This window comes from Eublepharis macularius, chromosome 14, assembly GCF_028583425.1.
Source record: "Eublepharis macularius isolate TG4126 chromosome 14, MPM_Emac_v1.0, whole genome shotgun sequence".
Lineage (NCBI taxonomy): Eukaryota > Metazoa > Chordata > Lepidosauria > Squamata > Eublepharidae > Eublepharis > Eublepharis macularius.
In genome coordinates, this window is record NC_072803.1 from 32,221,282 (window position 1) to 32,233,389 (window position 12,108).

The 12,108-nt window shown below is 39.1% G+C and overlaps 1 protein-coding gene across 1 annotated transcript in view; it reads right to left on the reverse strand.

Moving 5' to 3' along the window:
* NSD3 (nuclear receptor binding SET domain protein 3) overlaps positions 1-12,108 on the reverse strand; it is a 78,591-nt gene that overhangs the window by 40,604 nt on the left and 25,879 nt on the right. Inside the window, exons 5-8 of the mRNA XM_054998287.1 lie at positions 9,407-9,558; positions 7,870-8,379; positions 5,533-5,659; positions 1,934-2,034 (exon numbers count right to left, since the gene is read on the reverse strand). Coding sequence (XP_054854262.1) covers positions 1,934-2,034; positions 5,533-5,659; positions 7,870-8,379; positions 9,407-9,558 — 890 coding nt within the window. The remainder of the gene's footprint in view (positions 1-1,933; positions 2,035-5,532; positions 5,660-7,869; positions 8,380-9,406; positions 9,559-12,108) is intronic.

Consider the following 12,108-nt stretch of genomic DNA (forward strand, 5'->3'; position numbering starts at 1 on the left):
GAGGGGCAGGAGGCAGAGAGTGTGCATTGCAGGCCTCTATACAGCTGAAAATGTAACATCGGAACACTTAAGTAGACAAGCTTGTGACCTTGTGAAAACACTTCATGCCCCCCTCCCGTGATCAGCATCTTGGATCCTATATTGGAGAGTGATTTTCTGCCAGAGCACATGTGAATTTGGTGGTTGCAAGCCGTTCTGCGCTAAAATCTTGCTTTTAGGCTAAAATCCATAATTTGAAAAATACATATAATCTTCATGGTGTTGGTTACGTATGCATGTAAGAAACGTGTTTCATAAATATTTATTAAGGATTATTCTATAATTTTTTAAAAATATTTTATTTCATTGTACAATGGATAAAAACATACAATAGAAGGATTTGTATAGGATACAATTGATAATACAAATATAAAATCTAGACAATCACTTATATTTTTGCTACCACTCACTGCGACAGAATTAACATTAAAGTCTCTCATTTGTATTCAAAAATTCCAGTTATAATTTTTAAACCAAAAAGATGCAAAATAAATTTGGAAATTCACTACAACAAAGCTCGACTCTGGGAAACAAGTATGGTTGCAAAATCCTAGAGATACCAATATGCCTTTCTAAACATATAACATATCCAAGCTTCTGCATTACAGTCCATTGCTGACCGTTAAACTTTCCTAGCCAAACTTTTTTTTCCTGGAAAAAAAAACAGTACAATATACTATGTTGTTTTAATTAGCTACATAGTATAAAGCAGGCAATTTTTTTTGGAAATGATGACATTTATTGCTGGTTCTCACACCATGGTTAATTAAAAATATATAATTACCACAAAGTTTTAGTTTAAGGGGAAGTTCCAGCAATGGATGTCAAGAGTGTTTTTATTATTTAGATATATTCGGTATTTGATTTGAGGAAAATCTGCATCGAAATCATATTTCTTTACACTACATCCCCATAGTTTTGAAAATCCAACCACGCAAAAGGCTGTCGTGCAGGTGCATCAGAACAAAACCTAAAGTGAAGCTGTCCTTTCCAACTCCCTAGCTGAACAGAAAACAAAGCATTTAACATGCTGAATGTTCATAGGAACTGTCATCTTAAGAAAATTTTCCATCAGGACTTTACTCTTCAAAGAACTGGATGCGGAATGCTTTGTTATACAAACTTTCTGTTTCAAGATAGAGTCCCTTAATTTAAATTTTTTTAAAAAAATAATGTTGAATGAACAAAACCAGCAATTGTGATTACTTTCTTTATATCTGCAAAATCCTCAGAGTGCATGTGTACCACCCCCATCCAATGTGCCTATTATTTCTTACTTAGATCTGGCTATTTTTTAAAGCAACATCTGCTTTTCTGACATCGACATTAAAAAGGAAATGTCCGGTGTATGTTGCTTGTACTTAAAAGAACAAAAAATTAAAATCAACGCATGATGATAATCTTTACTGTGCACTGTAAACATAATAAGCTATTTTTGTTAAGAATTATTGTGCTTAGAGTCAATTTTCAAGAGTAACCGAACAAATCCATCTAACTTTGCTTAAAAAAAAAACCTCAATACAAACCAGCAGCAAACCCAGAAAAAGAAGAGAAGGGTGCTGGTAGTAATTTAATCAGAGAGAAAACACTGAAACATAAAGACTGCCCTGCTCATAACAGAAATTGCAAATGGAAAGGTATCAGCTTCATGAGGAGGTCTTGTGTCACCAAGTTCCTAATTATCTAAAGCATGACTGATGCTGTAAAGGGATACCAGTAACAGCAATATTTACTGATGATGTGAGGGTGGGAGTTCAGGAGGGATAGTTCAAAGACAAACCCAAAGGGGAAAAAATGGAGGAGTGGTTTGGGAGGAAAACAAAAAGGCACCAATATAAAGCCACAACAAGTATGAATACAGTATATTTTAACTCTCTACATGGAGGAAGCCAACCTGCTCCTTTTTGATCTTCTTCTTTGGCACAACTTCAGTGGATTTCTCAGACTCTGAGCGAGTTCGTATTGATCTTCTCTGTTGCTTCTTTTCTACAGAACCTAAGGGAAGAGAAGGGTTTCCATTACAGGAGTCTCTCTCTCTCTTTCCTCAATGAGGGATGATGTTCAATAGCAAAGTCCTGATTTCGCTACATTCTTCTTTGAGTGTATAGACTTTAATCTGCCAGCTGGTGTTCTGGCAGCACAGGCAGCACATCTCAGTGCTTCAGGCTGAGTCCTGAGTTCGGAAAACAACCAGCTTTAATAGGAAGATAAAGGGGAGAGGCTAGAATTCAAACGACTGGGAAGGAGTGATTCAAAACCCTTTAGAACAACTGCTCTTGTTCACATTTTTCAAGATTACCCACTACCAAAGATTCAATATGTTCTCACTATGATCTCAATCCTTTCCAGGGATTCACCTACCTAGAAGGTGCTTTCTGCATGTCTTTGGTTTTACATATACCATATTCCTGTTTCTATATGACTCTGTTTCTCTATGACAGTCATAGAGAAAAGTTGTTTGTTACTTCAAAGGCTGATATCCTGTTTCATCATTTCAGGATACTATAGAATTAATTAAAGATCAAACAAACAGAAGAAAGACTCTAAGACAGCAGTCTTCAATCTATTGGCTGGCACCTTCAGGTAGGTCAAAGAGCCCCACATGCTAGGTCACAAGCCCTTATAGAGCTGTCAGGTTGCTCATGAGAGACCTGAAATATAAGCTCAAGATCCACAAGGCCCATTAAGATGTTGGAAACTATTAAACAGGTGAGGGAGTCAAGACTAGAAAACTTTCTCTACTATTGCTTGGCATCCGAAAAGCCCAATTCTCTGAAACAGAGTACTTGTACATTCAAAATCTTGAAAATGATAGCAAATACAAAATGATTACGCACTGACTTCTGATCCAACCCACAATAGGAGCCACTGCGATACTACTGCTGTGCTCTGCCATCACAATGCCCAATGTTTTCAGAGTTGTTGGTTTGATTGTGTTAATAATGAATGAAGCCATATTCAATCTTCAGCTTTAGTGGTCTAAAAGACCTTATAAAAATGATGTCCTTCGTACAACTAATTCTTAAGACATGACATTAAACATATGATCATCTCTGAGACCAAGGAGGAAGAGGCTTTTGAGGGCTTCCATTTCTAAAAAGTCAATCTAGGTCTGACACTTCCACCAGTTTATGTGCTACTGCAATTACAATGCTATTTCCTCCTCTTACTGTATGTGCAGAGGCAGCCAGAAACAAGTTCTCTCTTCTCATATGCAGGACCACAGGCCAGCAGGCAATTGTCCATTTTGCATTTGTTCAGGTTCAATCACCCACATTTCCAGATAAAATATCTCAGCAGGCAGGATAAGGTGTGTGAATGAAGACAGGAACATTCAACCTCAAATCTCTATCCCCTCTAATCATATGACGCTAGCTTTTCTATCTCCAGAGATACTGCCCAATGCTCAGCTCTTGCATATGCTTAAGTTGCTTCACTGTCAAATCTGATATCACATCAGAAAGGGGAGCGGGGGCAGATCAACAATACATACTGGAAAGGTCATGACTGCTATTTCTGCTTTAACAGAAGGTCTCTACTGTATGGCTTAATCCTTCCCTGAATTTAAGATACAGTTTACTTTAAAAGCTTCAAAAGAAACAGGCAATGTGAAATAAAAATAAAATAGATTATAATACACTCCTACAAAATACGCTTAAATATCCTGAGTGATCAAAAAAGTTCGGGGCACCTGGAAAGCAAGAGTTCCAACTGAATCTAGGCTGACTAACACTACTGGACAAGAGAATTTCCCCTCTTTTCCTAAGCATATACCACCTTTCCCCTCATTTTTGGTTGAAACGAGACATGGGATCAATGGAAGGGAAGCTGGGTGGGGGAACTAGAATGGGTGGGGGGAGTGAGGAAGATCATGCTGGTAGCAGGCTATCAGCAAATGAGTTCTCCCTGCAGGAAACTATAAAGCTTGGCTATGTTCAAAGGCACAAGCTCTTGGGTGCAAGTCTATGATTTGAAGCCAGGCCTTTGGATGAACCATCTGTTGAATCTCAGCAAATCCAAGACATGTCATTTTATTTGGCTTATTTATATTGTAGACAGACAAAACAATAATATGGCTTGGGTTTGCCGAGATTCAACAGATGGTTCGTCCAAGGCACTAGCTACAGAGAGAAAAGCAGGTTGTAAGTATTCTAAATAAAATAATGTTTAATATTTTGTAGTGTAAAGACAATCACTATGTTCTGGATGAAGAGTGCTGGATTTCAATACTGGGCACTAAATACTTGAAAAGATAGCCAACGTGAAAACACACGAGTAGGAGGTAATAATCAATCACAAATTGTATCAAAATAATATAATAGAGTAAAAACTCTCCAAGTCCAATCAAAGAATCACCACAAATCAGATACAAATTCAAAAAACGGTGCACATCACAATAAAAGTGCACCTGCACAGTATTCTTGCAGTACAAATTGTGTTAAAGTCCAAAAAGGAAGACATCCATTAGGTAAGTATACTCAGTCAAGTCAGTGATGCTGTTCTTTCTTTCAGGTGGAGCTGTAGCCAATGGCAGGTGATAAAGCCCACGATGCCCGACAGACGGTGCCGGCTGGATTCCGCTGTTTCGTGTTTGCCACCTCCTCAGGGGCAAGATGTATCCACCAAAACAATAATGAAACAAACACCGCAAGTCACATCACCTCAAGTGAGGACGCCAGTTAAGACTCGTTGTGACTACACAGAGATTGACTGTATTAAATGATGTGACTGGAGATGTTTGTTTCATTATTGTTTTGGTGGATACATCTTGCCCCTGAGGAGGTGGCAAACACGAAACAGCAGAATCCAACCGGCACCGTCTGTCGGGCATCGTGGGCTTTATCACCTGCAACCCATTGGCTACAGCTCCACCTGAAAGAAAGAACAGCATCACTGACTTGACTGAGTATACTTACCTAATGGATGTCTTCCTTTTTGGACTTTAACACAATTTGTACTGCAAGAATACTGTGCAGGTGCACTTTTATTGTGATGTGCACCGTTTTTTGAATTTGTATCTGATTTGTGGTGATTCTTTGATTGGACTTGGAGAGTTTTTACTCTATTATATTATTTTTGATACAATTTGTGATTATTACCTCCTACTCATATGTTTTCATCTTGTTGGATTTCAATACTGGGTAACCAATACTGGATTCTAATACTGCTTAGTCAAGAAGCTCACAAGAAGCTAACATTGGACCAGTCACCCTACCTCACAGGGAAATTTGCAGAAAAATAAGATACTCCCCATGTGTATTGCCCTGAGCCTCCTTGGAGGATATAAATATATAACTTAAAAAATTAAGTTACTAGAATGACAACTTCTATATAACAAACTGTAGCCAGCACAAGGGTCTTAAAACCATGCTAACCCCAAAATAAATTTCAACTGTACCTTTGAATTACACATGTGCTTATGACTGTAACATGATAAATACTTTCCTATTAACAGTGTTGTTTATTTGGACTTAAGTTACAAACTTTACCTACTTGCTAACCCAGAAGATGTCTCAGGAGATGCTGCACTTTGTGATGAGGTTCGTTCATTTCGCTGGACTGATATGGAAGTGATCTTGTCTTGCCCCTTGATGATTATTTCTGGTTTGTTTCCTATACCCTGTAATATATAAAGAGTCAGTAATTACTCAACAAATTCAGGCTAACTTCTTTAGCTAAGCAATAAGCAGCTCTCTCAAACATTCAATGTATGTATACTAGCTATCGTATGTATAACAGAAGCCTCACCCACCCAAGTGTGTAGATAACCCTTAACATTATGCATGTGTGTGGTTTCCCACTAATGAATGAATGAATGAATGAATGAATGAATGAATGAATGAATGAATGAATGTATGTATGTATGTATGTATGTATGTATGTATGTATGTATGTATGTATGTATGTATGTATGTATGTATGTATATGCATGCAAGTGAGTAATGGATTGGAAACTAAAGTAATACATGGGTGCATGTGCATAGAACAGCATATACCTGCAAAAGTATGCATTTTTCTGTGTCCTGTACACCTCTCTGGGTTACCCTCAGCACCTGTATATTCTCCATTTCCCAAACATTCTCCCTCCTAAGAGTGCTCATGTCTCTGTCCTATTCACAATAACAAAATATGAAGACATAACCTTTGTCTAGAATGGTTTGGTTTCAGACAACTGAATGTTCCTTGAAACAAAATAAACTGAAGTCTTAAGTGATACAATCCAGACAGACTCCTTAAGCTTAACAGTGCAATCCTAAACAGACTTACACCACTCTAAGCCCATTGATTTCAATATGCTTAGACTGGAGTAACTCCTCTTAGGATTGCACTGTAAGACACTGCCTGCTCCAATGAAAAGCTGGCACAACTGAACCTAATGCATACTAAATACTCTTTGACAACTGGGCTAGACAGTTTTCAATTCCTTTTTGCCAATGAAACAAATGAAGCACTCTGAACGGTATCTATCGCCTTTCCTTTCTCTCTTCCACAGCAAAATCAATGCAAATCAAGACACAATACTGACTAACATTTGAGAATAGCAATAATGTCATTCACAAGCCTCCATAACAATTGTCATCTGTGACAACAAGAGGTCTCTGACAATCTCACAAGCAAGATATGAAAGTGATGGGCACCGGCAGCTTCTCCCCAGCCATCTAATATTTAGCTTTTGTACATGGAGTAAATATCCCATGAAACAGCACCTAACTTGTGAAGAAGCAGTGTATGTTTTTGTTGAATTTACTCTTAATTGCTGAATTTATTCTTAACTGCACTCAGCAAGTAAAGTCAGCACACTGCTGTCAAACTGTGGTTTTCCAATTCAGAAATCATAGTCAAGTATGAATAGAAAAAAAACCCAAGAAATGCAGGCGGAAGTTCAGGAAGCCCCAACAAATTTGGAAATTGTTGAATCATTATTTGGATGTTTAGGTTCATGTCATCTAGGAAAGTCTACAACTTGCAAGGTCAAAAACAAGTTAAAATAATTAAAATATTACCACTACCACAGTCTGAACATTTGCAACTGACAAGCCAGACATCATTTATTCAAGAGACCTCAATAGGTTTAAGACTGTAATTTAACAATAAGGAGGCAATTCTTTAGCATCATTTTTAAAAAGCTAATCAATATTATCTTGGTTTTGCACATTATTCTTCTTCAACAAGAGACAATGAGATCAGCAAATCGTGGACTGCCAGACTCTGTGGGCATGAACATTATTCTATTGCTTCATGGGGCTTTTAAAAATGGCACTACACCAGTTTGGTGTAGTGGTTAAGAGCATAGAACTCTAATTTGGAGAACTGGGTTTGATTCCCCCCTCCTCCACTTGAAGTCAGCTGGGTGACCTTGGGTCAGTCACAGCTCTCTCAGAACTCTCTCAGCCCCACCCACCTCACAGGGTGTTTGTTGTGGGGATAACAACAACATAGTTGTAAACTGCTTTGAGAGGGTGTTAAGTTGTCCTGAAAGGCGGTATATAAATCGAATGTTGTTGTTACTATTATTATTTAAATCTGTCCAAGAGGAGATCACAATACTCACTGATAAACATTTAAAACTGAGGATAGAAGAGCTGCTGGCTGTGTGGATGCTTTAATCCAGTTCAAACTGTACAGTTACCATGCAAGGTCACTTGGTTTGTCACATATATTAGTCTGACCAGCCTGGGATAACTGAATGGAACTCTTGACATTTTACAGGTAAAGCATTCAGTCAAAATATTGCAGACTGCTTTCTAAGATCAGCCTCCCAGTAAACAGGCAAGCTTAAACCTCATAATTCATTGGACATTTATACCCTTTACATAAATATGTCTTTACCTTGGTAGAGTAAACAAACTGATCAATGAACTTTCCATTCCCAGCAGCATTCTGGAGAGCAAAAACTTGTTCAATTTTAACGACGGGAGACATATTACATTTCTGAAGGTCCAAGGTTCCCTGGTGCATGGTTATTGATGCTGGTAAGGATTTTCTGGCAGCAGCAGTTTTCCATGCTATTTTCACAGGGGGTGGCTCTTCTTCCACGCTAGACTGCCTCCTCTGACTCTGTCTCCGGACCTCAGTATTGGGCACGGTTACCTCTGAAACCTCATTGGTCTGTTCTGGTTGAGGGCTAGGTGATGGTTTAGATCTCCGGTTCTTTTTAACCTCCATTTTAGGAACACCAGTCCTCTTGGCCTTTGACAAAGCCTCTTGTGGCTCTTTATCTACATAGATGAATGTGTACTGTTCTATCCTCTCCTCTCGAGTCATTTTCAATGCCTTCTCAGCATGGGCAATGCCAATATCCCACTGTGCACGCTCTCTTTGTGGCCTTGGTTTGCGAATCTTTGAAATAAAGGAGATAGGTTTATTGCATTGATTCATATCCACTCACAATTCATATCCAAATCATCACACCCATATCATCATAGGTACCGTTCCCAAGAACAGGTCTGCCCTGAGCAGACCTCTGTGGCTGAACAAATCTCTCAGGGCTTGCAGGAAGACAAGACCACATTGTGATTGAGAGGTGGAGAAATGAAAGGAAGTTCAGAATGTATTGCAAGCAGATAACTATGAGGCACTGCTGGCCTTTTCCCCATCACTTTGTATAAACCACGTTCAAGCCTGATCAACCACATGACTTCTTCAGATGTCACCTGGGGTAGGATAAACATGATCAGAATATATTTGACCAAAGTACATTCCAAAGTGCTGCTGCTGGGTAGACTTAGGAGTGCTGATTTTTTTCAAAACAGAGTTTAAAAAATAATTTTGGATGCATGGACTGAGGATTGTATGTGCATGCAGATACTACACATCTCTTTCATAATCTGCTTAACTGTGTCCTCAACATGTCTGGATTATAGCAGCTTCAAGGAATTCCTGCTAACTAACTCCATCAGGTATACGGAGTATGTAATTTTTAAACACAAATAAGTGGAGAAAATAGCTGCAGGAGAGAATTGCTTTTACCTGCTACCACGGGAAAAGAACAGAGGCAAGATAGAGGACAATAGTAACTTCACATTTGCAATTTTAAAATGCTTTTTAACTCACTAATACCCCAACATACATACAAGAACACCTTAGCCCTCAAGTACTATTCAAAACAAGACTGACTGAAAAGATTTTTAATATTGCCTCTCTCTGTTTTGCCAAGTTCTCAAAATACTTTCTCCCCTTACCTCTCTGACAAAGCTGTCTAATTGAAATTACATGCTTGTGACTTTTATTCAATCTTGCATTTCATATAAATGGGCAAACTGTGGTGAGCAGCATTTATGGCTTGAGACCACATATGCAACATATCCTATCATTCCACTAACAAAATGAACTGTGCAACTTCAAATTCATTTCAGAACATACACACCTTCTGTTTTTCAGAGTGATTGGCTTGCTTAGCAGCCTCTGCCACCAACTGATCATACTGTTTGCGTCCTTTGTACTCTCGTACCCGCTTCTCATGTACCCATGCCCTCTCAGGCTGGTTGCTGAAAAACTGGACGTGATATTCCCGTGCACCTGAAATGGAGAGAAGGCATTCTATTCAGCCAAGTAACACAAGCCTCACACGTTTTAGTATAAATACCCTCCCAAATGTTTTGAATTCACAGACAACTTAATTCAAAATGTCTCATATTATCCTTTCCCCTGGAAGAGATACTGAACATACATGATGTTCAAAAAACTAAGCTTATGGACATGCAGTGCCTACATGGGATTAGGTGGTGTTCCAGAAAAGATTTTACTGCCACAGAACACTGGTCAAAGTTGGGGAAAACCATTGGTTTTGTACAGATACTGGAAGCTTGATTAGAGAAACCATGGTTGGTTTGGGGCTCCTATCATCTTCAAAAGGAAAGAAGGTGAAAGAAATCATATTGGATTTAAGCTGGATAATGTATAAAGGATTGTACTTCATTGTGAGAGTCCTCCTGCAACTTAAGTGCCTTGAGTTTTATTACTGAGTCATTGTGTAAGGCCCCCCCAAATTCCTTTATGTGTACAGTTTTGTCCTGACTTTTTATCCCTTAATGAATTTCTGCTTTTCCTCTCCGCTTTTGTGTGAAGAGTAGTCTGAGTGAAGGAACTTGGTGTGTGGGGTTTGCCTTGCCCGTGACCATTCAGGTCTTGCTAAGTGGCACCTCCTATACATAGAAAACACGAGTCCTAGAAAATTGTTAAATTCTTCTTGTACAAAGCTGGGGAGGGAGAAAAGCCAAGGTGTTCTCCCTCCCATAAACTCTGATAGCGGCAGCCAGGTTTATCATCTCTGAAGGCTGAAAGGGGTGGCATGAGGAGATTAAAAGATGCCAGGCAGGGCCTTCCCCTCACCTTTGGCAATCCCTCTGAGCAGGTTGTTACAGCATGGTTCAGAAATAACAACGATATCATGGTTTGTCCAAACCCATGGTTTAGCATCCTAGTTTGAAGAAATCAAATCATAGTTTGTGTTTAGAGCATAATAGCAAACTGTGGTTTGCAATGAATGCAGAAATATTTAATTATCAAGCACCACATGACAGGTGAGGAACACACAAGTCCAAGAATCGCCTAGACCTGTTCATGTAACAACAAACCATGATGGCTATTTACTTCTCAACTACTGCTGAATCTGTCCTAGTGTACCTTAGGAAGACAAGGTCAAGAAATGTTTCATAGTAATAATTTCTAGACTCCCAGACCCCAGGGAGGGAATACATGGCCAAATCTCTGCAACAGTTTGCAAGGCTGCCCAAATTTTGCACTCAAACATAATTCATTAGGTGTCAATAAGCAAATCTCAGTCTTTTATCCTCAATGTCTCCATCTACAACCATCTCATAAGGTACTGGTAAGAAATCCAGATTAGGGGTTTTATAGCAAAGCTTCAGCCAAGCCATAATGTGGCAAACACTGAGTTGTATCCTACAACTCCTTTTCTCTAAGTGAGGAGTTTTGCTCTGGAGGAAGGAATCTTTTCATTCAAAGGAGAACTCTTCCCTCCAGCAAATTGTAGGATCCCAGCCACAGCAGTATGGTCTAGGAGCCAGAAGTGTATTCTGCAGCACAACAGATTCACTAACAAATATCAGGATCCATAATAAGTTGGCAGTATCTAGCATTAAGGACTTCATGGTTATGAAGCTCAGGCATAACATTACACATAAAAACATGCATTTATGCCGCACTCAAAATCCAAAGGTGATCTCACAAAGTATGGGACAAATATTTTTCTCTTCATTATGAATAAAACTGTGGGCAGTCCTTTTAATAAAATGGTAGGCAGGAGCGCATACCAACAGGCTAGATAAACTGGCATTAGGAGCTGGCTTCAGTCCACAGGTCACTAGCTGATAATTCCTGCTTTAATCAGTAGTTTTTAATTAGTTTCATTAGTTGTTATTGGGCCTGGTCTACACATACAAGCTGAATGAGGTGACAGGAGGCAGTAGAGCGGACTGTACCACTTTTAACCACATATGAGAATTTTTTTTCTTTTTTTTAAATAAAGTTTTATTTGAAAAAAGAAATAGAAATGACAATAGAAAGTGCGTAGAAACTTATAGACAATAAAAAGCACTACACTTGAGCTACATTTAAGCTACAACAGAAAAGTATATTCAAATATATGACAACACAACTAGCTTATGTAACATTTCTCCCTCTCCTTGACTGCTTATACCTAAACTTTAATGTCAATAGTTTTTAATCAGTCATCTCTTCCATATTTTATACTCAACTTTTTTAAAGGTCTCTGCATTATGACTACTCCATTTCCGTATTAATTACTCTTCATTTTTCTTGGCTTCAAGCTAAGTAATCAAAGAAATCTTTCCACCTTTTCTGGAATTCCAATTAGGGCTGTGCACGGGCAGGGAGATCCGGAATACCCCCAAATCGTTCTTGAAATCGTTTCGGTATGCTCCGTGAAGATTTGGAGCATAATGAAGCGAGGGGGAGAAACTCTCCACCACCACCCAACCACCCTCCCTGGGGCAACCCCTCCACCCCCCGCCCAACCCTGGAGAGACCCCTCCAACCCCCACCCATTTACCTGGCAGGAGGGTTATCAGTTGGGTGGCGGCAGCG